The 27,360-nt window shown below is 41.4% G+C and overlaps 1 protein-coding gene across 7 annotated transcripts in view; it reads right to left on the bottom strand.

Annotated features, from left to right (window-relative positions):
* LOC115201621 (ribosomal protein S6 kinase alpha-2) overlaps window positions 1-27,360 on the bottom strand; it is a 58,973-nt gene that overhangs the window by 29,988 nt on the left and 1,625 nt on the right. For 3 of the 7 annotated variants that reach the window (XM_029765403.1, XM_029765404.1, XM_029765398.1), the window contains exons 1-5: window positions 11,389-12,003; window positions 6,420-6,536; window positions 6,038-6,119; window positions 4,973-5,053; window positions 953-1,032 (exon numbers count right to left, since the gene is read on the bottom strand). In XM_029765403.1, the coding sequence (XP_029621263.1) occupies window positions 953-1,032; window positions 4,973-5,053; window positions 6,038-6,119; window positions 6,420-6,536; window positions 11,389-11,487 (459 nt within the window). In that variant the 5' untranslated portion in view covers window positions 11,488-12,003. Of the gene's footprint in view, window positions 1-952; window positions 1,033-4,972; window positions 5,054-5,436; window positions 5,520-6,037; window positions 6,120-6,419; window positions 6,537-11,388; window positions 12,004-25,473; window positions 25,634-26,661; window positions 27,285-27,360 lie in introns of those variants that run through there. The other 4 variants (XM_029765400.1, XM_029765401.1, XM_029765399.1 and 1 more) reach the window with 4 other exon arrangements.

Genomic DNA, 27,360 nt, shown 5'->3' with positions numbered 1-27,360 from the left:
GTTGTTGTTGTCAATAAAGGCAAGAAAACCTATATACTGATACTTCAAGGGCCATGATTTAGAAATGACATGTTGGAATGGTTTTTACTCTATTAGTCAAATTACCATGGCTGTTGACTCATTGGTGACCAATTAAATAAAAATGTATCACACAAATTGTGAATAACTCGAAATATGCTGTACCTATTCAATCACAGGGACATGTGCACCAAGAGATTTAGCATTCTAAATGTGCCCAAGTCAATTGGAGATTGATTGTGTGAACTGATTGTGTGAAATTTGATTAATGATGCAGTAATTATAATCAATGATATTATAATCAGAGCGCTGCTGCTTTCTCGAAGCAACCTTTTAGGATTTGCTGTGGTGGCTGTCTGCAAAGTTGTTTCCGTGGGTTGCAAAAAGTCAAAATTACCATGACACATTCTTAATTAAATGTAAAAGGCTTTGAAAATAAAATGATTGCGGTACGCTCAGTGTTCAGTTGACATTTCACAGAGATACGCTTGTTTTTGTCAGAACTCTTCTAAAAAGAACAGGAATTTTGCATTAATATGAAAACCGTATACTAAAATATGAAAATACCATGTTATGTCTCAAAATCGATATCTATCTTACCTCTATATTGTTTTATGCCCTCTGAATTTGAGAAGAAAGATGACGAGTTCAACCGTGAGCCTGTCAGTTAGCCTTCATTCTCGCACAGCATCCAGCCAAGCTGTGACTATAATGTGGCCTCCATTCATTTAGTCATCCTAATATTGGCCATCCTACAAGGGTAACAACTCCAATAACTTTTGAACGGATTATGATAGAGACATTCGTTTCTTTTACCCATTGATCCAAAGGTGTTTTGATTGGACACACTACATCATGTGGTGATTGAATGCATTAATAAAACAGTGAATTAGGGAGCAGTAAGCCCTCACAGTGAGTAACATGACTGACTGACCTCTTTGGAAAGCCGTGTGAAGAGGTCTCCCCCTCGGAGGAAGTCTAGAATCAGATACAACTTCCCTTCCGTCTGAAACGCTGGGCCAAAACAACATCACAATGGTCACTCAACACATATTATCCTTCGCTACATGACATGGAATAAAAGGAAAACACTCTAAATGTGAATTAGACTTTTGTGAGAGGGTGTACTGCTTCAAGGCATGCGTGACAAGGGAAATCTTTCTTTCCTGGTCTAATTTTGAGATCAAAATGTAAATAGAAAAACTGATAATATGGTCTCCTCCTCTAGTACTGCTTTTATTTGGCTTGTTGAGTGCATCTGTTTACCAGGGGCTGCTGTGTCAATACTCAGAGCAATACTCTCTGTTTACCAGGGGCTGCTGTGGCAATACTCAGAGCAATACTCTCTGTTTACCAGGGGCTGCTGTGGCAATACTCAGAGCAATACTCTCTGTTTACCAGGGGCTGCTGTGGCAATACTCAGAGCAATACTCTCTGTTTACCAGGGGCTGCTGTGGCAATACTTAGAGCAATACTCTCTGTTTACCAGGGGCTGCTGTGGCAATACTCAGAGCAATACTCTCTGTTTACCAGGGGCTGCTGTGGCAATACTCAGAGCAATACTCTCTGTTTACCAGGGGCTGCTGTGGCAATACTCAGAGCAATACTCTCTGTTTACCAGGGGCTGCTGTGGCAATACTCAGAGCAATACTCTCTGTTTACCAGGGGCTGCTGTGGCAATACTCAGAGCAATACTCTCTGTTTACCAGGGGCTGCTGTGGCAATACTCAGAGCAATACTCTCTGTTTACCAGGGGCTGCTGTGGCAATACTCAGAGCAATACTCTCTGTTTACCAGGGGCTGCTGTGGCAATACTAAGAGCAATACTCTCTGTTTACCAGGGGCTGCTGTGGCAATACTCAGAGCAATACCCTCTGTTTACCAGGGGCTGCTGTGGCAATACTCAGAGCAATACTCTCTGTTTACCAGGGGCTGCTGTGGCAATACTCAGAGCAATACTCTCTGTTTACCAGGGGCTGCTGTGGCAATACTCAGAGCAATACTGTCACGTCCTGACCAGTAAAGGGGCTGTTTGTTATTGTAGTTTGGTCAGGGCGTGGCAGGGGGTGTTTGTTTAGGGTGTTTCAGGGTTGTTTGGGTTATGTTCTATGTTAGTGTATTTCTATGTTATTTCTAGTTGGTCTATTTCTATGTGGTGTTTATTGGGTTGACCTTCAATTGGAGGCAGCTGCTTCTCGTTGCCTCTGATTGAAGGTCCTATTTATAGGGGTGTTTGTTCTATGGGGGTGTGTGGGTAGTTATTTCCTGGTTTAGTGTTTGTTGCACCTGACGGGACTGTTTGGAGTCGTTTGTTTTGTATACGTGTTTATTTTGTTTTTCCTTCTTCAAATAAAAAAGAAGATGAGTATACATTTTCCCACTGCGTTTTGGTCCACTCCTTACAACAATCGTGACAGAACTACCCACCACCAACGGACCAAGCAGCGGAGGAAGGAGCAGCAGCAGAGCTATAAGGAATCATGGACATGGGAGCAGATACTAGCGGGAGAAGGACCATGGAGGAAGGCTGGAGAGGACCGGGAACGTTATGTGGGTACACGACTGGCAAGGAAGCCTGAGAGGCAGCCCCAATATTTTTTTTGGGGGGGGGCACACGGGAAGATTGGCTAGGTCAGGCAATAGACCTAAGCCAACTCCCCGTGCTTATTATGGGGAGCAACGGATCATGAGACCACCGGTGTATGCGGAAGTGTGCACGATCTCGCCCATGCGCACGCACAGTCCGGTGCGAGCGATCCCAGCTCCTCGCAAGTGCCGTGCTAGAGTGGGCATCCAGCCGGGTAGGAGTATGCCTGCACAGCACATCTGGCCACCAGTGCGCCTCCTAGGCCCAGGCTACCCTACGCCTGCTCTACGCACGGCAGCCATCATGCCTCTGCACAGCCCAGTTCGCCCTGTGCCAGCACTCCGCTCGTGCAGGGCTACTGTTACCATCCAGCCAGGACGGGTTGTGCAGGCGGTGCGCTCCAGACCGCCGGAGCCTGCTCATGACCCAGTGTATCCAGTTCCCGCTCCTCGCACTAGCCTTGAGGTGCATGTTTCCAGTTTGGCGCCTCCAAAGCCAGCACCACGCACCAGGCCCCCAGTGCGTCAGCCCAGTCCAGTACGTCCTGTTCCCGCTCCTCGCACTAGCCTTGGGGTGCGTGTCTCCAGTCTGGTACCTCCAGTACCAGCCCCACGCACTAGGCCTCCAGTGCGTCAGCCCAGTCCAGTTTGTCCTGTTCCTAGCACTAGCCCTGTGGTGCGTGTCCCTAGTCTGGCGCCTCCTAAGCCAGTCCCACGCATCAGGCCTTCAGTGCACAGTCCCCGTTCAGAGCTTCCGGCGACAGTTCCCCGTCCAGAGCTTCCGGCGACAGTGCCCCGTCCAGAGCTTCCGGCGACAGTGCCCCGTCCAGAGCTTCCGGCGACAGTACCCCGTCTAGAGACGGCCCTCCAGTCCGGAGCCAGCAGAGACGGCCCTCCAGTCCGGAGCTCCCAGAGTCGTCCCTCCAGTCCGGAGCTCCCAGAGTCGTCCCTCCAGTCCGGAGCTCCCAGAGTCGTCCCTCCAGTCCGGAGCTCCCAGAGTCGTCCCTCCAGTCCGGAGCTCCCAGAGTCGTCCCTCCAGTCCGGAGCTCCCAGAGTCGTCCTCCAGCCCGAGGTCTCCAGCGATGCGCCTTAGTCCAGAGACTTCGGGAGGGGTAAATAATAATAAGCAGTTAGCGGGGGTGGACAGGTTAGGTTGGGGAGTAAGGCCGGAGCCTGAGCCACCTCCGTAGTAGGGGGGGGGGGGGGGGGGGCTGTTTGTTATTGTAGTTTGGTCAGGGCGTGGCAGGGGGTGTTTGTTTAGGGTGTTTCGGGGTTGTTTGGGCTATGTTCTATGTTACTGCATTTCTATGTTATTTCTAGTATGTGTTTATTTTGTTTTTCCTTCTTCAAATAAAAAATAAGATGAGTATACATTTTCCCCCTGCGTTTTGGTCCACTCCTTATGACAATCGTGACAAATACTCTCTGTTTACCAGGGGCTGCTGTGGAATTACTCAGAGCAATACTCTCTGTTTACCAGGGGCTGCTGGGGAATTACTCAGAGCAATACTCTCTGTTTACCAGGGCCTGCTGGGGAATTACTCAGAGCAATACTCTCTGTTTACCAGGGGCTGTTGTGGAATTACTCAGAGCAATACTCTCTGTTTACCAGGGGCTGCTGTGGAATTACTCAGAGCAATACTCTCTGTTTACCAGGGGCTGCTGTGGAATTACTCAGAGCAATACTCTCTGTTTACCAGGGGCTGCTGTGGAATTACTCAGAGCAATACTCTCTGTTTACTCAGAGCATGCTGATAAACAAGGAGGAGAGGTGCTTTGAGATGAGTGACGGCTTTCGCTGTCTGAAGGGCTCCAGACGTCACTGAAATGTTTAGAGAGACGTGCCAAGCTTTATAAAACGCTTGGAGAGTTATTCAATGCAAGTACCAACTACATTTAATATCAAAATGTGTTTCTGCCTGATGTCTGATGGCAGACCCATTCTAACATCACCTAAATAAAAACAATCTGGTTACATAATTATTTGCCTGTTTTAAAAACAGGGTTTTCAGTTCAGACATGTCAGTGTCTGTTCTATGTATGTGTGCCAGTCAGAACATGGTTGTATGTGTGCCGGTCAGAACATGGTTGTATGTGTGCCAGTCAGAACATGGTTGTATGTGTGCCGGTCAGAACATGGTTGTATGTGTGCCGGTCAGAACATGGTTGTATGTGTGCCGGTCAGAACATGGTTGTATGTGTGCCGGTCAGAACATGGTTGTATGTGTGCCAGTCAGAACATGGTTGTATGTGTGCCAGTCAGAACATGGTTGTATGTGTGCCAGTCAGAACATGGTTGTATGTGTGCCAGTCAGAACATGGTTGTATGTGTGCCAGTCAGAACATGGTTTCGCGTCAATAAGCTCACCATAATGGAGTTTGACTATGAACGGGTGATTGACTTCAGCCAGAATATCTCTCTCCATTTTGGACCGCACCCGATCCCGGACTGAAAAACAGACAACGCATATCAAAGTAGCAGTACTGAGTTAAGATACTTGTAGAACTGAATAGATGTTGACGAAAGCTATACATATTCAAACCCTTACAGTTGGGCCGGTATCCGATGATACTGTATAAAATACCTCAGGTTCGAATTTCTATACTGTCAAAACTGTTGAAACTATGAGACCTCCCAACCATGCATGAGTAAGGCATTTCCCTCACTAGTCAGCCACTTATCTGGTCCTGCAGTGGGAACATCGTAGTTCTGCTAATCTATCTGCATTACCTAAGCCTTCTTCCTAGGTCACCTGTGAAATGGAAGTCAGCTACTTCCTTATGAATTATTCTGTGTTAAAATCGTAACACTGGAAGCCTCCCCTCAAGCACCTGTACTGCAATGCAGAATATTATGCCAGTTTCCTCTTGCAATGGCTCTCTGCTTTGCAGTGAGGACACTCCTGCAGCTGCGCCTGTATTATGTAAGCAAGGAGGACATCATCTCAATTTCCTGAGACAGGGACAAAAGGCTACATTTCATTTTTTAGAGCTGATTAAAAAAAGTAATGTTTTTGACTGAGATTTGCTGAGTATAGGAAACATAATATATATTGTTTTTACTTATGTAGAAAAACAGTTTGTCTGGATAGGGACTTCAATCACGTCTGTTTACTGTAATAATCAATAATTTTAGCAGATGCAACTTAAATGCCTTGCTCAATGGCACACCGACAGATTTTTCACCTAGTTGGCTCAGGGACTTGAACCAGCAACCTTTCAGTTACTAGCCCAATGCTCTTAACCGCTAGAATCTTCCTGCCCCAATCATACCCTGATCATTTTACTGTAATAATCAATCATACCATGATCATGTCTGTTTACTGCAATAATCAATCATACCCCGATGACGTATGTTTACTGTAATAATCGATCTTAGCAAGATGGAGCTGATGAAAAACATCCAACTCTTCGAAAGTATCATAATAAGTACCTTTTAGCGTTGCTTTCCTTAACACTTTCATGGCATAAAGCTGTCCTCTGTCAGAGCCTCTGATTTTTCTCACCAGGAACACCTGTGGATGAGATTAATATCAAATCAAATCAAAGTTTATTGGTCGTATACACAGATTTGCAGGTGTTCTAGCAGGTGCAGTGAAATGCTTATGTTACTAGCTTCAACAAGGCAGTAGAATGTCTCTCAAATACAATACTAATACACACACCCAAAAATATCTGAATATCCGATTGCAAAAGTAACAGTAATGTCAGATTGAACAGTAGGGGAAATGGTCACAAATGTATAGTACACATACAACACAGAGTAGGTATAACATACTGTAGATCCAAACACCTTAATCAAGGTATATGCTTACCTTTCCATAGGAACCTTGGCCTAGCACTTTCAGCAGCTCAAACTGGGAGGGGTCTGCCTTTTCAAATCCCTCTTTGGTGTGCTGGCTGATGTCAATCTCTTTCAGGATGCCATCATCCTGCAGGGAAACAAATGTTCCACATATCAAACCAAGCAAGTGACGACAGGAATAGAGAGAACACCCATGTTGTTCCAGAGACACCGGGAGAGCCAGAGAGAGGGATTTAGACAGATGTCCAACCTGGGGAAGTCCCATTTTATCACAGCCAACAGAGACTCGTCAACTTTAATGACGAATTGAGATGGCACAGCCAGCATCATGAGTAGACCAGAATAACCAGAAGAAACTAGGCATAACTATGAGGATAGAACGGTGCTACCAGACTCTCTGCCCTTAGTATCCTCAATGTCCACACATATCCACGTTAACTGGTAACAATAGGAGGGTTTGAAACAGGTGTTGAAGGCTACCAATCAGACGGTGACCTTGGCCACAGAACCACCGAGGTATAATAAGAACCAGCCAGTAGTCCATCCTGTTCCCCTCGTGTCAGGGGAGATTAGTGTGAGCACGTTTTGCGTGAGTGGGGCTGTGTGGCTGGCAGTAGAGCGAGCGCTCTGGCTATTAATGCTGTCTTCATGGCGTGCCTCTGAAATGTGCCGACCACAGCATGTGAGAGTCCTGCCCTGACCGTCGCTGATTGATGCAGAATCTGTCACGCTAACACAACTGAGAGCCTGGTAAAACCGACCTCTCACTTCACAGCAAAACAAATACAACAAACAGTCACATAAGCCTTTGTATACAATACGTTGTTGGGATGGAATAAAAAGGATGCTTTTCAAATCCACACATGCAGATTTGTCTCTTCTGATGTAGGTTAATCTATAGCTTCTCCTCCTCTATACCGTGTTGAACACAGCATTAAATAGGAAGAAAATCATGTATCATGTGGATTTTCAAGAATCAATGGGTTAAGGATGCCCTCTGTGGGGGCTCTAGAAAAGAATAGATAATAAATGAAACAATGGGATTAAGAATGCTCCCAGTCCATCTGTAGCTATCCAACGTGTCAGTTCCATAGGGACAGTGGGCTTGTCATCCTATCCAAACCTCCAACACCTCAACACTGTTCTAACGGGAATAAAAGAATGCAGGTTGCAATTAGTCATGATGCCTTGTACAAGCAGTGATATCCCACATTAAACAGTACACTACCTATTCATACTAGTTAAAACACCTTTAGAATAATTGGTAGTAAACGGTACAATTTTAGACTACAGAGAATGGCTATTATTATCCTAAAGATCAAACAAACGTTATGAGGAAGAAAAAGCAACAATAGTCCTACAAATCAGAAAGAAAACGAGTAAAGGATTTGACCTAGTTCCACATAGCAGTATTTCACACTATTCTAGAATACTGGAACGGAATAGAATGAAACATATTCCTGTGAGGGGAGTCTACCAGGTAGTATTAGTAGGTTTTTACAGTATCCAATCAGTCTGTTGTTAAATCAGTCTTTTTTGAAAATAAACTCTAGTGATGATTATCTAATTGAATCAAAAAGTATAAACAACCCTTGCCCAATTACTAGTCTTTGCCAATAAACATGGACAACAGCGTGACATATTGCGTAGTGTATCCTGAATACCACGGTTTATTATCTGGGTCAACAGCTTATGATGGTGTGTATTTCTAAATAATCTCTTTGACTGAAAAGGTAAACTTGGCAAAATGGCTGAGTTATTTGGATCATGGTGCTTGCAATACAATAATTGTGGGTATGATTCCTACATGGTCCACATGGATAAAAACATCTGGTAAATGCTTCCGCTCAATAGTAGCTTGGTAGTTCTAATGTCAACTCTGATAGCACCTATAACAGTTTACTATTGGTAGTTCTAATGTCAACTCTGATAGCACCTATAACAGTTTACTATTGCAGACAATCACCATGTATTCCATCCCATTCATGCTGTTTGTAAAGTCTGATCCTCCTATTTGGAAGTAGCCTGCCCTACACCATGTCAAAGTAGGAATAGAGTTAAATGTTACAGCAGTAGTTCATCTCTCCCATGAATAATCTCAGTATAATGGAATAAAACAGTCAAACAGTCCTATGAGTCTCTACCTGACTTAGTGCCAGATTCTTCCTCCTTTTAAGAAAACTCCGCCTTCCAGAATCGTCCTTGATTTCATAAGGTCAAATGTAGACGTTTTTATCTCAATATCAAATCATTTCTGGGTAAGAATTAAGTACCTTACTGTGGTTGTTTTCAATTAAAATCGTATTTAAATAAAAAAATACTGTAGCTTCTTAGCAAAGAGCAATTTCTCAAGTAAGAATTTTGCTAGGACTATCTGGGAGGGGTCTGAGTCGGGAGGGATAACTGAAAACTAGCTGTTATTGGCAAAGAGGTTTAGAACTCTTTCTTATTGGTCTATTAACTAATTTACCACCTGGTGATGTCACCAGGCAGGCCAAAACTCCTTCCCACGAAAACATGGTTGAAATTTCAGACAGTCGTTTCAAACAGCACTAAAAAGGGCATTATCATCATTTACCCAAGTCCACAGTATTATTCCAACCTCAGTCTGGAAACATATATAAAACACAGGACAATCACGTTTTTGACTGCACTGGGACTTTAAAATAGATATGCTGACTGCAATACCTCTTTGGCCTCAATATTGATTGGTGCCATCTTTAACTGATGGAGTTGGTCAGTGCCACACATCCAGACTGATTAAATGTTTGGTGGAACCTAGTTTGAAATATTATGTCTTTGTGTGTAACGTGGATTGAGGTTTTGTACATGATGGTTCAATCAACGTTGTTTCGACAACATTTCAACAAAACAATTATATGTGATGGAAAACTGATTGGATTTGCAAAAAGTCGTCAACTTAAGGGAATTTCGTCTTTTTTTTTTTTACACAATGTTTAACCTAAATCCAATGACATGATGAAATGTTTTGGTTTCACGTTGAATTCACAGTAGTTGACAACTCAACCAAATGAACATCAAAAGTAGACATTGAAATGACGTCTCTGGCCAGTGGGAACATAATCTCAGAGAGGCTGGTCGGTCTGCACATCTTGTTATGACACAGTCAGAAAGGATTACAGAGAGCCATCAAAGTGAATCTCATTGCTACTGATAACTGCACACAGACATAGAAGCATTCTGTAACACAAACAGTCACAAGCAGTGACATATATATAACCCCAAGCAATGTTTACACCAGGGATGGGCAACTTTGATGGAGGTGGGGGCCACAAAAACGCTAAACTCATCATGAGGGGCCACAGTTGCTCACGGGTCTTAATCTTTGACCCTCTTATGAGGTCTTAACTTTGAGGCAGGTATGTCAACACTGGTCATTTTAACAGCAAGTTACTTGAAAGCTCAGCAAGAAAGGACAAAATTGAATGACAAAGTGTTCACAGCGGTTAGAAACTGTTTCTAGAATACGTAGAAAAAGAGGATACGTATGCGGTTAAATTGAGATAGAGAATTTGCTCTGTGTATTTGCATGTCAACTTCGCAAAAATGAATTTACATGTAAATTATCATTCAAGTATTTTGTATGGTATTGTATAGTATGGTACAGAGTTCAGCCCATAGTAATTTAATAGGATATACTGTATGTGTTTCCACCACATTAGAAGTTAACTATGCGGGAATCCCTTGTTGTGCCTTTAACCATCGGCCAACATTCAGCACCATGGACAGTACCACAATCAACGCAAATGGATAAAAGACTGATTGCAAATTCAGCCCCATGGCCGCTGAACAGCACCGTGCCCTGGTAGTTTTGCAATATGGTGAATCAAAAGGTGAAGATTACAATCTCCTGGGTCGTGGTTGGATTGGATAGGTGTGTCTATTGTTCCAATTCCCCTTTGTAAACAGAATAAAGTGAAGATCGTTGGAAATCGCTCTACTGCTCTCTTGGTTTCCTGATTCAATATTTTCGTCCACATCTAATAAATAATTAATTATTTTAAAGGGTCAATTCTGCTGTTAAAACAATAACAAAGCGGGTCAACAGCGTATGGATGGGGCTGGAGAAATTGAACCTCTCCCAAATTCATAGATGGGGCTATACATGTAAGGACTGATCATCCATGAGATCAAAATGATAGTTTTGATTACATTGTTTACAAGCTTATATTTTGGATTTTGATGGGGTTTAACAGTTGAACCTAGCTCACGAGGCAAAATAAGTTATATTCTTCAAGAATCAATAAAAGTAGCCCACATAAAAGTAAAACAAAATGTCCCTAATAAACAAATATGCAAATAGGCCTAGCTACACCAAACCCAGAATGCATTAAGCCTATATTAGGTTTAGCGTTTTTAAATAAAATGTAAAAATTAGCTACAATCAAGAGAGCGCGGCAGGGAATTTATTCAACAAGCAAAGCAACTTAGTCCATGAAATATAATATTGGCTTGTAATAGTAGAAACATACTCAGGTATCGTGATTGAATTCATTTTAAGGTAGCTAGGTACAGACAACAACATATCACAGTCATAGTAAGTAAAACGTTCCTGAATAAAGCAGCTATCAGCAAAGTCAGTGCTAGTACGACAAGACAAGCGCAGGTGTTTGCGCAAGAAATGCGGGAACACCTGTAGGCCTATCCGTCGGATTCAGACTTGTTGTGGCACAGCAAAACCAGGCTATACAGAATTCAACATGATTATTTTAGCATGAAAATGTTGCGCAATGGTAGGTTACAAAGCTTGTCAAAAGAATGAAAATGTACTGGCAAGTGTAGCCTAATATCATGTCAGGTGTATAACAACAAAACAACACCTGTAAGGTTCCACAACACTGCCTACCACAATAACATTGAGTGACAGCAGTGGCTGAATCACACCATTAGCAAACAATGATTCTACGTTATGGCGCACACACGTGACACAAAATAGCAATACACAACAATATACTAACCTCTAATCTGCAGAGGTTCGCGCTTTTGGACCGTGACTTCTTCCGAAGGTAGACGGAAAACCATCTCCTAACTGTAAATTTCCGCATGTTCGTGTCCATTGCGCCCTGCTTCAGATCTGCATTTCAGATCAGCACTGGCAGTTTATAGTTTATATTTGCTCAACAACTATAGATCAGCAAACAACAAAAGGGATTTAGCGTCCTCCCAGTCACTTCTAATCCATACTTCCTATACGGCAGATAAACAGCCACCAGGAAAACCTTTGCGATTTGGTCACTGTTGACACCGCCGCAGTGTCTGTCCTTCCTTGCTACCGCGCAATGCTTTGATTTGACAGTGGCATCCAAGCAGCAGTGATTCTGGCGAGTGTCCTCAGCACCCGCCGCTATCTCTTGCGTCCCGCTGAATCAGCACGTGCAGTGAGTGATGCAATGTGAGGCGAGCGACGGCTCCCTTCCTCCTCCCCAACATTGGGATTCTTTTTTTCGCGCCCAATCAAACAGGACGTTCACCGTTGGTAGTCTTGTAGAAAACTTCCCCTTCTCGATCAAGAGAGAGCAGCTAATCCACATGTTCATGATGGTGGACACTGCAGAGAGCAGCATGCAATGTTGTTGTTGTATGATGCCCAGTGAAATGCTGAGGTCTCATCTGTCATCATCAGGCATGTTAGGGATGCATGGACCACAGGGGAATGTGTGGTAGTGTTTATAAAATGGTTATAAGAAGCTGATTAGGTTAAGACAAGGCAAACCAAGTTTAGGATGCCTGTAATAAAACCTGTATACCCCATGGGTTACATTTTGTTGGTAAATCAGTCAATTGAAATGGATAACCCATTGCATAAAGCTGGATCTTGATAGTGTGCATTGAGAATCCTAATTGACCTTTGAGGACTAGCACATTATATAATGTACATTAGATTATCAATATGGCAGCCATTAGGAGAAAGCGCCATTAGGCCTACCACCTAACCCCATGACCTAGCCTTTTGGGGCCCTAAGCAAGATTTGGTTGCCCCCCCACACACTTTTAGTGACCCCCCCTTTCCAAGGTGGAGAGAAAAATTTATGTTTTACCGTACATTTCCTGCAATTCTACACATTTAGCCATGGGGAGTATATTTTCTTAGCAGTTTTAAAGCAAGCTTTCCGCAATTCTACACATTTGCCATGGGGCGGAGAGAAATGTTTGCAATTTTGTTACAAATTTCTTGCAATTCTACACATTTCTCAAGACTTATGTCATGTTAGTGATATCTGAGTGAGAGTGACTAACACAATCAACGGAGCCTTCTGAAGGTCAAGGCCCGTGGGCACCTGCCCTGCATGCCCGGTCAGTATTTGAACATGATTACTACATGTTTAGATAGTGCCTTCAAAAAGTATTCACACCCCCTGAACTTTTCCACTTTTTGTTGTGTTACAGTCTGAATTTAAAATGGATTCAATTGAGATTGTGTGTCACTGGCCTACACAGAATACCCAATAATGTTATGGTAAGCCTAAATAAGTTCAGGAGTAAACATTTGCTTAACAAGTCACATAATAAGCTGCATAGACTCACTCTGTGTGCAATAATAGTGTTTAACATGATTTTTGAATGACTACCTCATCTCTGTACTCCACACATACAGATAATTGTAAGATCCCTCAGTCGAGCAGTGAATTTCAAACACAGATTCAACCACAAAGAGCAGGCAGGTTTTCCAATGCCTTGCAACAAAGGTTACCTATTGGCAGTGTGTCAGATGAAAGGTGACCAAAACGCAGCGGGTATAGTGCTCATCTTCTTTTATTATTAAGAAAGTGAACACTTAAACAAAAACAACAAACCGACAATCAACAGTTCTGCAAGGTACACAGACTATACAGAAAGCAACCACCCACAAACCCAAAGGAAAAACCAGGCTGCCTAAGTATGGCTTCCAATCAGAGACAACGAAAGACACCTGCCTCTGATTGGAAACCATACTCGGCCACACATAGAAAAATGAACATAGAAAAAGAAAACAAGGCAAAGTGTGTAGCGCGCACAAATGTCACACAACATAAATGTATAGCAATACAAATAAGCTTTGTGAAAACACACGGAAAATAACAAACGCTTAGCCTAGTGCGTACAACACGTAACACACAAATAATTTCACACCAAGACATGAGGGGGAACAGAGGAATAAATACAATTAGTGTGATTGGGGAATGCAAACCAGGTGTGAATGGAACAAGACAAAACCAATGGATAATTGAAGAATGGAGCTGCGATGGCTAGAAAGCCGGTGACGTCGACCGCCGAACGCTGCCCGAACAAGGAGAGGGGCCGACTTCGGCGGAAGTCGTGACATATCTGTACTTTACTTGGCTATTTATATATATTTTTACAACTTTTACTTTACTACATTCATAAAGAAAATAATGTACTTTTTACTCCATAAATATTCCATGACACCCAAAGTTCTTGTTACATTTTGAATGCTTAACAGGACAGGAAAATGGTCATATTCACGCACTTATCAAGATAACATCCCTGGTCATCCCTACTGCCTCTGATCTGGCGGACTCACTAAACACAAATGCTTTGTTTGTAAATTATGTCTGCATGTTGTAGTGTGACCCTGGCTATCTTTAATTAAAAAATAAAATTGTACCGTTTGGTTTGCTTAATATAAGAAATTTCAAATGATTTATACTTTTACTTTTGATACTTAAGTACATTTTTGCAATTATGTTTACTTAAGTATAAAATTATATTTAAAACCAAATACTTTTAGACTTTTACTGAAGTAGTATTTTACTGGGTGACTTTCACTTGTGTCATTTTCTATTAAGGTATCTTTACTTTTACTCAAGTATGGCAATTGGGTACCTTTTCCACCACTGCCAATTGGTAGATGGGTAAAAAAAAGCAGATATTGAATATCCCTTTGAGCATGGTGAATTTATGAATTACACTTTGGATGGTGTATCAATACAATAAAGATACAGGCGTCCTTCCTAACTCAGTTGCTGGAGAGGAAGGAAACCGCTCAGGGATTTCACCATGAAGCTAATTCTGACTTTAAAACACTAAGAGTTTAATGGCGGTGATAGGAGAAAGCTGAGGATGGATCAACAACATTGTAGTTATGCCACAATACTAACCTATATGACAGAGTGAAAAGAAGGAAGCATGTACAGAATAAAATATTCTGAAACATACATCCTACAAAAAATGTGGCAAAGAAATGAATACAAAGCGTTATGTTTAGGGCAAATCCAAAACAACATCACTGAGTACCACTCGTCATATTTTGAAGCATGGTGGTGGCTGCATCATGTTATGGGTATGCTTGTCATATGCAAGGAGTAGGGAGTGTTTTAAAGATAAAACAAAAAGGAAAAGGGCTAAGCACAGGCAAAATCCTAGAGGAAAAACTGGTTCAGTATGCTTTCCAATAGACATTGGGAGACAATTTCACCTGTCAGCAGGACAATAATCTAAAACACAAGGCCAAATATACACTGGAGTTGCTTACCAAGATGACATTGAATGTTCCTGAATGGCCTAGTTACAGCTTTGACTTAAAATCGTTTTGAAAATCTATGTGAAGACTTCAAAATGGCTGTTTAGCAATGATCAACAACCAACTTGACAGAGCTTGACGAATAAAAAAAAAAAGTGAAAATATTGCACAATCCAGGTTAGCAAAGTTCTTAGAGACTTACCTAGAAAGACTCACAGCTGTAATCGCTGCCAAAGGTGATTCTAACATGTATTGACTCAGGGGTGTGAATACTTACGTAAATTAAATATGTCAGTATTTTATTTTCAATACAGTGCAAAAAAATCTGGGGGTTTATGGGGGTATTGTGTGTAGATGGGTGAGAGAAAACAAATATTTAATCAATTTTGAATTTAGGCTGTAACACAACAAAATGTGGAATAAGGGGTATGAATACTTTCTGAAGGCACTATAGCTGGCTAGACTAACTTACCAGTCTAAAATGTTTTTGCTGACATGCTAATTGAGTGATTGTCAGTGACTGACATAACAAGATAGAAACTGCTGATGCACCAAATTTAGAAATTGCACCCTGTGTATTCTACTATTCTAACTCTCAATAGTAAGTTGAGAACCCAACTGAGTTCCTAAAATATTATTATTTACTTTTTTTGTCAGGGGCCCCCTAGCGGCTGGTGGCCATAAGCGACCTATTATGTTTCTTATGCCTGGAGCCGGCTCTGCCCATGACCTGTCTCTATAGAGGCCTTCCACCTAACCCTATGACCTGTGTCTATAGAGGCTTACCACCTAACCCAATGACCTGTGTCCATAGAGACCTACCACCTAACCCTATGACCTGTGTCTATATAGGCTTACCACCTAACCCTATGACCTGTGTCTATAGAGGCCTATCACCTAACCCTATGACCTGTGTCTATAGAGGCTTACCACCTAACCCTATGACCTGTGTCTATATAGGCTTACCACCTAACCCTATGACCTGTGTCTATAGAGGCCTATCACCTAACCCAATGACCTGTGTCTATAGAGGCCTATCACCTAACCCTATGACCTGTGTCTATATAGGCTTACCACCTAACCCTATGACCTGTGTCTATAGAGGCTTACCACCTAACCCTATGACCTGTGTCTATAGAGGCTTACCACCTAACCCTATCACCTGTGTCCATAGAGGCCTATCACCTAACCCTATGACCTGTGTCTATAGAGGCCTACAACCTAACCCAATGACCTGTGTCTATAGAGGCTTACCACCTAACCCTATGACCTGTGTCTATAGAGGCTTACCACCTAACCCTATGACCTGTGTCTATATAGGCTTACCACCTAACCCTATGACCTGTGTCTATAGAGGCTTACAACCTAACCCAATGACCTGTGTCTATAGAGGGTCATCACAGGGCATTTACAAATACATAAACAACTTTGAATAGGCTTACTGTGTAGAGATTATTTCATAAACAATGTATTAGGCCTACAATATAGTGAGACTGTCTTTGCAGCTGGTTAAAGTTGTACCTAAGCCAAAGCTCTAAACAAGGAAGGATGAAATGTATGTACAAATCTGATGATGCTTACATAGTCACCCTCACTGAAACCTTCAAATATAAAAAAAAATGTATCCTTCTGCATGTGCAGCTTAGAGGTAACGAAGTGAGAAATACCCAGTGCACAGTGGATTTCATTTTTTTCAACACTCAGATGCTCCACATTCATTAGAGCATGCACTGCAAAATGCTTATGTGAACATCCAGACATTGCCTATGTCTGGGACTGGTGGGATTAGATTGCACTTGTATCGGAAGTACAACCAAACAGTGGCAACGGTTGTTACCGGCCTTATAGGGATGCTTGCTTTTGTTCTCCCTTCCCTGTGGCTCAGTTGGTAGAGCATGGTGTGTGCAATGCCAGGGTTGTGGGTTCGATTCCCATGGGGGGCCAGTACAAAAAAACAAATAAAGAAATGCATGAAATGAAAATGAAATGTATGTATTCACTACTGTAAGTTGCTCTGGATAAGAGCGTCTGCTAAATGTAAAAATAATCAGTTATATACTGTACATAATTCTGAGGCTATTGGAGGACATCTCTGATCTATCCCTGATCCAGAGGCCTTGGGAGGACAGGACACCAGAAGCTGTCAGAGCACATACACAACTTTCCATACACCTGTATATTAAAACTTCTTTGGGATCGGTGTCCCGTCTACGGAACGGTTGAGCTAACGTAGGCTAATGAGATTAGCATGAGGTTGTAAGTAACAAGAACATTTCTAAGGACATAGACATAACTGATATTGTCAGAAAGCTTAAATTCTTGTTAATCTAACTGCACTGTCCAATTTACAGTAGCTATTACAGTGAAAGAGTACCATACTATTGTTTTAGGAGAGTGCACCATTTTGAACATGAAAAGTTATTAATAAACAAATTAGACATATTTGGGCAGTCTTGATACAAAATGTTGAACAGAATTGAAATGGTTCATTGGATCAGTCTAAAACTTTGCACATACCCTGCTGCCATCTAGTGGCCAGAATCTAAATTGCACCTGGGCTGTAATAATACATTATGGCCTTTCTTTTGCATTTCAAAGATGGTACAAAAAATAGGTTTTTTTTCTTTGTATTATCTTTTACCAGATCTATTGTGTTATTTTCTCCTACATTCCTTTCACATTTCCACAAACTTCAAAAAGTGTTTCCTTTCAAATGGTACCAAGAATATGCATATCGTTGCTTCAGGGCCTGAGCTACAGGCAGTTGGATTTGGGTATGTCATTTAAGGTGAAAATTGAAAAAGAGGGGGGGATCCTTAAGAGGTTTAAGAATCCTGACATTTTGACAAAATCTTACTGTGAACAAATTATTGCAGTTTACAAAGACCAAATGTAGTACTCTCTTCCATAAAGCTTTTACATTTTTTCAGCTTCTACAGCTGCTGTTCATTTAAAGCAGAGCCATACTTTTATAGTTGACAAGGCTTGCATACATTGCAGGTGGTCTGTCTACAGTAAATGTGAACATTTCCATATTATCTAATTCCTTTGAACATCACAATGCATGACTTATCTGCCTCTGGCCATCTGCAGACTGACTGCAATTTATTACGCCTTGGTGGGTGGGGCCATCTGCGGGATTGACTGCAATTTATTACGCCCTGGTCGGTGTGATATTTGCAAGTACAAACAGAAACGTCTAAGTGATCCTGCTAGAATCTGTCCGTATGTTAATATCTGTGAAATGCTAAAATAATGAGATAATGAGTCATCCACAAATGTGGCACTGGCACACAACATCATACCTAGAAAAAGCCAAAGCCTGAGTGCACGCTTTAGATTAGATTGTCATGGAGTACTGTCTGACAAAGATAATAAAGGTCTCAAAACCAATCGTTCATATCTATGGAGAGTCACTGCAGTGACTATATTAAGTACCGGTGGCACTTCAAAACAATGTCAGGATTTGAAATGTAAACCCACTTTAAAAAGTCAACACCTTATTTTGCAATGACAATGTCAAGACTTCAAAGAATATGCTTTAGTGCTTTCTTTATGCCTCCCAAAGTTTTTAGGGATTGTAGTTTTTGATGAAACAAAGACTGTAAAATCACCAGTAATTCAGCTTAAAATGTGTTTAATTTAGGAAATCTGTTCCGAAGTATTGCCACAAATAAATACAAAAAGAGACTTGTTCGTGTCTCAATGTAATCAAAGTATGACATTATCGTTACTTTCAAATACAATCACTTTTTTTGGTGGTTTATTTGTAGTGTACAAATTATTACAATTATGTTCCGGACCCCCGACAAATATCATCCTTCGGTTACACCTGCTTTAGTGGATATAAGCACCTAACATGTTCCCTTTGGAGCAACTGTATAGCAAAAGTGTTGCTGTCTGTTTAACAAAAAAAACCCAGAGAGGATATCATTCAAAAAGCTTTACCATATCTGTATTGACATACCCGCTTTCCATACAGTAATTTACCTGGAAGGGATTGAACCATCTTGGTTTCTTATATCTGACTGGGATTCTTGATGCAGCACTGTTCCCCCTATTACAGTAAATCTTCCTAGTTGAAATAATGTTCTAAGCATCTGTTCAAGAAGACAGGCTATGTGGAAATTCTTCATTTTAGATTCAGGGGGTGTGAAAAACCATTCAGTCATCACTTCAGTTTGTACAACAGCCATTAGCAGCATATAATTCTACTGGACTTGATCTCACTCTGAGAACACAGATGGAATGTGGGAGTTATCATGCAAACAATTCCTCATAGGTTCCACACAACACCAGCAGGTTCTATCTACTATACTTACATTGCCAAGACACATTGATCACATCCAACAAGGCGAGTACAGTACATCAAGCTGTGGATCCTAAACCATGCTCCTTCCAAGTATGTATTGCATTTTTACAATTCAAAACTTCTGGAATACACTGAAGAGACTGTCACATCAGCAACTTTTTCAAATATAGTGCCTATAGAAAGTCTACACCATCCATTCAAAAAGTCCACCTTTTGTAGCCTTAGTGCATTCGGAAAGTAGTCAGACCCCTTGACTTTTTCCACATTTTAGTTACGTTAACACCTTATTCTAAAATTTATTAAATAGTCCCCCCCCCCATCAATCTACAGGCAATACCAGGTTTTTAGACATTTTAAAACAAAAACAAAAAAGTTAAATATCACATTTACATTAGTATTCAGACCCTTTACTCAGTACTTTGTTGAAGCACCTTTAACCTCTAGGGGACCCCTTCCTGTTCTTATCCTGTTAACGGGATTGATTTTGACAACAGCCAGTGGAAAATCAGAGCGCCAAATTCAAAACAGCTAAAATCTCATAATTCCATTTTCTCAAACAATCAACTATTTTACACCATTTTAAAGATAAGACTCTCATTAATCCAACCACATTGTCTGATTTCAAAAATGCTTTATGGCGAAAGCATAAAATTAGATTATGTTAGGACAGTTCCAACACAAGAAAAACCACACAGCCATTTTCCTAGCAAGGACAGGCGTCACAAATACCAGAAATTCAGCTAAAATTATGCACTAACCTTTGACGATCTTCATCAGATGACACTCCTAGGACATTATGTTACACAATACATGTATGTTTTGCTCGATAAAGTTCATATTTATATCCAAAAACAGCATTTTACATTGGCGCATAATGTTGAGAAATGTTTTCCCTCCAAACCCCCGGTGAATGAGCACAATGAGCACACATATTACAGAAATACTCATCATAAACTTTGATCAATATAGAAGTGTTATGCACAGAATTATAGATACACTTCTCCTAAATGTAACCGCTTTGTCAGATTTCAAAAAAGGTTCACGGCGAAAGCACAATTTGCAATAATCTGAGTACAGCCCAGAAGACACCAATAACAAGCAAACAGAACCCCGCCATCTTGGAGTCAATAAAACTAAGAAATTACATTATAAATATTCACTTACCTTTGATTATCTTCATCAGAAGGCACTCCCAGGACCCCAGCTCCACAATAAATGTTCGATAAAGTTCATATTTATGTCAAAATAATCAATTTTGTTCGCGTGTTAGGTTCACTATCCAAATCCACAATGCGCATGCTTACTTAGTCCAGACGAAAAGTCAAAAAAGTTATACTACAGTTTGTAGAAACATGTAAAACGATGTATAGAATCAGTCTTTAGGTTGTTTTATCATATATCTTGAATAAAATTCCAACTGGACCTATCCGTTCTCTTTAGGAGTGAATATAAACTCAGCTCGCTCCCAAGTCCTTGCGCGTGACTGAGCCCATGCCTTATAATGGGACACCTACTTCCTTGTGCTGTTATTCCCATCAAATTCACCATAGAATCTTCAAACACCGTTCTAAAGACTGTTGACATCTAGTGGAAGCTTTAGGAAGTGCAAAATGAACCCTAAGTCACGTACAGTACAGTCAAGGCAATCACTTGAAAAAACTCCAACCTCAGATTTTTCACTTCCTGCTTGACTTTTTCTCAGGTTTTTGCCTGCCATATGAGTTCTGTTATACTCACAGACACCATTCAAACAGTTTTAGAAACTTCAGAGTGTTTTCTATACAAATCTACTAATAATATGCCTATTCTAGTTTCTGGGCCAGAGTAGTAACCTGTTCAAATTGTGTACGTTTCTCATTCGGCCGTGAAAATACTGCCCCCTAGCCCCAACAGGTTTTAACAGCGATTACAGCCTCAAGTCTTCTTGCGTCTGACGCTACAAGCTTGTCACACCTGTATTTGGGGGAGTTTGTCCCATTTTTCTCTTCAGAAACTTTCAAGCACTGTCAGGATGGATGGGGAGCGTTGCTGCACAGGTATTTTTAGGTCTCTCCAGAGATGTTCAATCGGGTTCAAGTCCAGGCTCTGGCTGGGCCACTCAAGGACATTCAAAGACTTGTCCCGAAGCCACTCCTGCTTTGCCTTGGTCATTGTCCTGTTGGAAGGTGAATCTTTGCCCCAGTCTGAGGTCCTATAAGGGCACAAGGTGAGACCCAGATGCAGACACGAGAGGCAGATGGTTTTAGTCTTTGATATTTATTAATAATCCAAAAGGGGTAGGCAAGGGAATGGTTGTGGACAGGCAAAAGGTCAAAACCAGTTCAGAGTCCAAGAGGTACAGTGTGGCAGGCAGGCTCAAGGTCAGGGCAGGCAGAAAGGTCAGGCAGGCGGGTACAAAGTCCAGAAAACAGGCAAGGGTCAAAACCGGGAGGACTAGCAAAAGAGAATAGAAAAGGCAGGAGCCACGGAAAAACATGCTGGTTGACTTGGAACATACAAGACAAACTGACACAGACAGACGGAAAACACAGGTATAAATACCCAGGGGATTAATGGGGAAGATGGGTGACACCTGCAGGTGGTGGAGACGAGCACAAAGACAGGAGAAACAGATCAGGGTGTGACAGGTCCTGAGCGCTCTGGAGCAGGTTTTCATCAAGGATCTCTCTGTACTTTGCTCCGTTCATCTTTCCCTCGATCCTGACTAGTCCCCCAGTCCCTGCCACTGAAAAACATCCCACAGCATGATGCTGCCAACAGCACCATGGTTCACTGTAGAGATGGTGCCAGATTACCTCCAGACGTGACGGTTGGCATTCAGGCCAAAGAGTTCAATCTTAGTTTCATCACACCAGAGAATCTTGTTTCTCATGGTCTGAGAGTCCTTTAAGTGCCTTTTGGCAAACTCCAAGCGGGCTGTCGTGCCTTTTACTGAGGAGTGGCTTCTGTCTGGCCAGGCTATGGTAGAGTGGCAAGGCTTCCGTCTGGTCACTCTACCATAAAGGCCTGATTGGTGGAGTGCTGCAGAGAGTGTTGTCCTTCTGGAAGGTTCTCCCATCTCCACAGAGGAACTTTGGAGCTCTATCAGAGTGGCCATCGGGTTCTTGGTCACCTCCCTGACCAAGGCCCTTCTACCCCGATTGTTCAGTTTGGCTAGGCGGCCAGCTCTAGGAAGAGTCTTGGTGGTTACAAACTTCTTCCATTTAAGAATGATGGAGGCCACTGTGTTCTTTAGGACCTTCAACACTACAGAACATTTTTGGTACCCTTACCCAGATCTTTCCCGATTCTTTCAACCTCATGGCTTGGTTTTTGCTCTGACATGCACTGTCAACTGTGGGACCTTATGTAGACAGGCGTGTGCCTTTCCAAATCATGTCCAATCAATTGAATTTCCCACCAGTGGACTCCAATCAAGTTGTAGAAACATCTCAAGGATGATCAATGGAAACAGGATGCACCTGAGCTCAATTTTGAGTCTCATAGCAAAGGGTCTGAGTATAAGGTATTTCTGTTTTTTATTTGTTATAAATTTGCAAACATTTGTAAAAACCTGTTTTCATTTTGTCATTATTGGGTATTGTGTGTAGATTGATGAGGACATTTGTTTATTTAATCAATTTTAGAATAAGACTGTAACATAACAAAATGTGGAAAAAGTCAAGGGGTCTGAATACTTTCCGAATGCACTGTAACTGTAGCCTGGAATTAAAATAGTTTTTTCCCTTTATTGATCTACACATCCTACCTCACAACTTCGAGGTAAAAAAAATATTCATAAATAAATATAATATGAAGAATTTTTGAAAATAAAAAATGAAATAGCTTGTTTGGATAAGTGTAATCGCAATCCTAATTTATCTCAGGTGTAACCAATCACCTTCAAAATCACACACCAAGTTAATTGGCCTCCACCTGTGTTAAATTGTAGTGATTCACATGATTTCAGGATAAATTCAGCAGTTGCTGTAGGTTCCCTCTGCTGGGTAGTGAATTGCAAAGCAAACACTCAACCATGAGCACCAAGGAGCTGGACGGTGTATACCTTACCTTTATCCCTCCAAACTGGATGACCGAGCAAGTAGAAGACTAATCAGAGAGGCTACCGAGAGTACAATGGCAACTTTGAAAGAACTACAGGGTTTTATGGTTGATCAAAGTGGTCATGTGACAACAATATCAAATAAATGTATTTGTCATATGCTTTGTAAACAGCAGGTGTAGACTAACAGTGAAATGCTTACTTACGGGCCCTTCCCAACAATGCAGAGAGAATTATACATATTTTTTTTTTTTGAAAAATAATAACACGAGGAATAAATACACCCCCCCAAGCATGCCACAAATCTGGCATGTTTGGTAGGGTGGCAAAAAGGAAGCCATTACTCAAGAAAGCCCACCTTGAATCCTGTTTGAAGTACACAAAAAAAACCTCAGGAGATTCTGTAGCCATGTGTCAAAAAGTTTTGTCTGACAAAACTAAAATTTAAAATGTTGGTCTAAATGCAAAGCGTTACGTTTGGCGCAAACCCAACACGGCACATCACCCAAAGAACACCATCCCCACTGTAAAGCATTGTGGTGGCAGCATCATGTTATGGCAATCAGGGACGGGCACTTATCAGGATAGGAGGAACAATTTATGGAGCAATGTACAGAAAAGTCCTTGAGGAAAACCTGCTGACCTCTGCAAGAAAGTTGAAACTGGAACGGAAGTTCACCTTTCACCATGACAACGCCCGAAGCAAACAAGCCAAAGCTACAGTGGAGTGACTAAGGAATAAAAAGGTATATGTCCTTGAATGGCCCATTCAGAGCCCTGACCTAAATCCAATCAAAACTTTGTGGCATGACTTGAAGATTGCTGTCCATTAACGATCACCAAGGAACTTGACAAGAGCTTGAACAGTTTGTAAAGAAGAATGGTCAAATATTGCCAAATTTAGGTGTGCAAAGTTGGTAGTGAGCTATCCCAACAGACTCACATATATATATTTTTTTCCACACAAAAAAAACAATTTCCTTAAAAGTGTGCAGTATGGTGTGTAGATAAGTGTGTGTGTGTGTGTGTGTGGGGGGGGGGATCCTTATTTAAATGCATGAAACTGAGGTACTGACAACAAAACGTGAAAAAAGTTCAAGGGGGTGTGGACTTTCAGTGCTGTGTTCGGATCAGAGCTGGTGCTGTGTTCGGATCAGAGCTGTGTTATTATGCTGAAAAATGACGATATAGCTTTTTTTTAAGCATTATTTTCATTAATCATTAAACAGAGGATTATACAGGACAAACTATAATGCATAATTCCCCATAAATAGTATTATAGTGCAGTGTGAACACTTTTTACTATGCAGTATACAGATAAGATAATTAGCATTGGAGTGACATATGAAGTGCGGGCAGGTGCAGAAATCAAACAGTTACACAAGGACAGGGTTCGAGCATAACTAAAGGCACATATCTGTATTACAGACCAATGCAAAGCCGTTTAGCACAATGAAATTAGCAGAAAGAAATCAAGTGATCTTTCAAACAGATTATGTAAGTCTCCCATACTGCACCGGTCCCCATGGAGCTGAAGCATAACAACTGCCTGAATACAGTAGTAGATCTGAACCTCAGCCTGCACATACGGTAATGCAGATAATTTTTTTTTACCGTATATCAGAACCTTACATTTATGTTCAAGTCATACTATAAATGAACTACTATGCCATGGGAGGATTGTAGTAGTCTATCCACATTACTGTACTCTTTAAATCGTATTATAGATTTAAATATTCCTTCAGAGGATTTGACATTCACCTAAACTGTATTGAATTACCAAGTCATAATACTGTTCCTTGTTAGAGGTAGACATGAATTAAAATAAATGTGTCAAATCTCTGATACAGAGTATGGCTTAACATTTATCTTGTTTAAGAAGGAAGGTACCTTAATATATTCACTGAGCACATCATTTGAGCCATCGTTCATGCTCCCTCACGTGAAAAGAAATGTATTTTACGTAAGTAAACGTAATTATCCCGAAAAACTGGCCATTCCACATTAACCCTCAAATATCAGGATGCACATTCATGAGAAATGCCATGGTTATCAGTGCGGTTCAAACCCTTGCCTTGGTACTGCTTTGCTGTGTCTAAATGGTTGGAAGGACTGTAGTTAGGCATGGAACATACGAGCTATAGAATGCTTGGAGACAGAGATACAGAGGTGGAGAAGTATCTGGGCTGTACCCAGGTCCGACCTGTGGCTGATTAAGCTTATCTCACCCAAAGCCAGGGGTGCTGTGATCCATAGAGAGCAATCCATCAGGACCCAGAATGTCAGCCGCCCGTATCTGTCTGGTCTTCATGTCCGTCTCCTGTTCTTTCAGCTCTCTGGAGAGTGAGTAATGGAGCAGTGGTCACCCTGGCTGTGTTTATAGGTCTGCTGTGAAAAGATATGCCTCCATTCATCTCACCTGTGTAGCTGCACACGTTTAATACAGCATCTTGCACCTGGATATTCCTAGATAAGCCCCCCAAATTAGGTATACTAGTAGCAAGATCTTATCATGTATTTATTCATTTCCTTGAAATATATTGTGATTCCTTAGATGACTGACGATAAAATATAACTTCATATTTCTAATCACAGCATAGGTGAGATGTAATTATAGATTTAATCAACTCACTACCATAAAATGCATTGGTGAAGGCTGATAAATCAGGCTATCCAGTGGCACTCTTTATCAGTGTCATTTCCTGGGGAATAGAGATTTGTCTGAAAATCCGCAGATCTGTCATTGTGTTTGACTGGTGTATCACTGAAGGATTACCGTCATTTAACTAGATTTAGGAGGACATTAATGCATATCTAGGTTATGTGGTTTTGAGGACTACACAGCTGCTTTATGAAATATATAGGAACTCTGCATGCATCACCTTTGTTGGACTACTAACACCTACAACATATATTGGTCCTGTATACATTGCAGCTTGACATTTACTGTCATCAGTCTTGTCCTGGAGGCAGAACTGAGCGATGTCACCTTAGATAGGCTAGCTGCAAAGTCAAAATTGGCTATAATGTAAAAATGAATCTAAATAAAAATGAGCTTTTTGGTCTTCTTTTAAGGTTAGAGTTTGGCATTAGGGTTAACAGTGTGGTTAAGGTTAGGGTTTGGCATTAGGGTTAACGGTGTGGTTAGGATTAGGTTTAGGTTTAAAATCACATTTTAGGAATGTGGCTGTGCCAGCTAGTGACCACTTTGCAGAGCTGCCTCCAGAACAAAATTAATGACAAAAATGCTAAACTGCATATACCTCAGTTAGCCAGTATATAGTTCTCTGTACTAGTCCTCCAAACTCCTCCTTTCTATTGATGCAGATTAGACATCATTATATTAGAGAGCTGGATACTCACTATGTATACACTTGTTTTTCTTACACTCATAATAAAGGATATCACATACTCACCATATAAGAGCTCTTCATAAGGACCCTCGTCTTCGGTCAACGAGGCGAAGACGAACTCAGCCTTACTTTCACCGCTCACTCTGGTCAGGGAGAACCAGCGATGACTCAAGGTGAAATGACTTCCTTTCGGCCCAGTTGCCCTCACAGGAAGAAGGGCAGACACAACACAGGATCTTAGCTCTCATCTACCACAGATGAGTGAATGACAAAACGATTGCTTTCAACGGCAGACAGAATTGCTATCAGCCATTACCATTATCTCTGGTACCAGCTCCCATTAATTCACACTGATTAAAAGCCAGTTGACTGGATCGGACTTAGGACCTCTACCAAGAGAAAACCACCCTGGCTATAGAGGAGAATGAAATCATCCACATCTTTACTAATGATAGAGAAATCTGCTGTAAAGCAGTATCCAAATCCAATGGCTATAGTGATCACAATATTACCATATCTAGGAAAACCAACGTTCCAAAGGCTGGACTTAATATTGTGTATAAGAGGTCCTACAAGAGGTTTTGTAGTGATTCCTATGTTGATCATGTAAAGAATATTTGCTGGTCTGTGGTGTGTAATGATGAGCAACCAGACACTGCACTTGACACATTTATGAAATTGCTTTCTCCAGTTACTAATAAGAATGCACCCATTAAGAAAATGACTGTAAAATAAAAATGTAATCCCGGTGAATTGATGAGG

Source organism: Salmo trutta, chromosome 10 (genome assembly GCF_901001165.1).
Source record: "Salmo trutta chromosome 10, fSalTru1.1, whole genome shotgun sequence".
In the NCBI taxonomy this organism is placed as follows: Eukaryota; Metazoa; Chordata; class Actinopteri; order Salmoniformes; family Salmonidae; genus Salmo; species Salmo trutta.
This window is presented reverse-complemented; position numbering and strand designations above follow the sequence as displayed.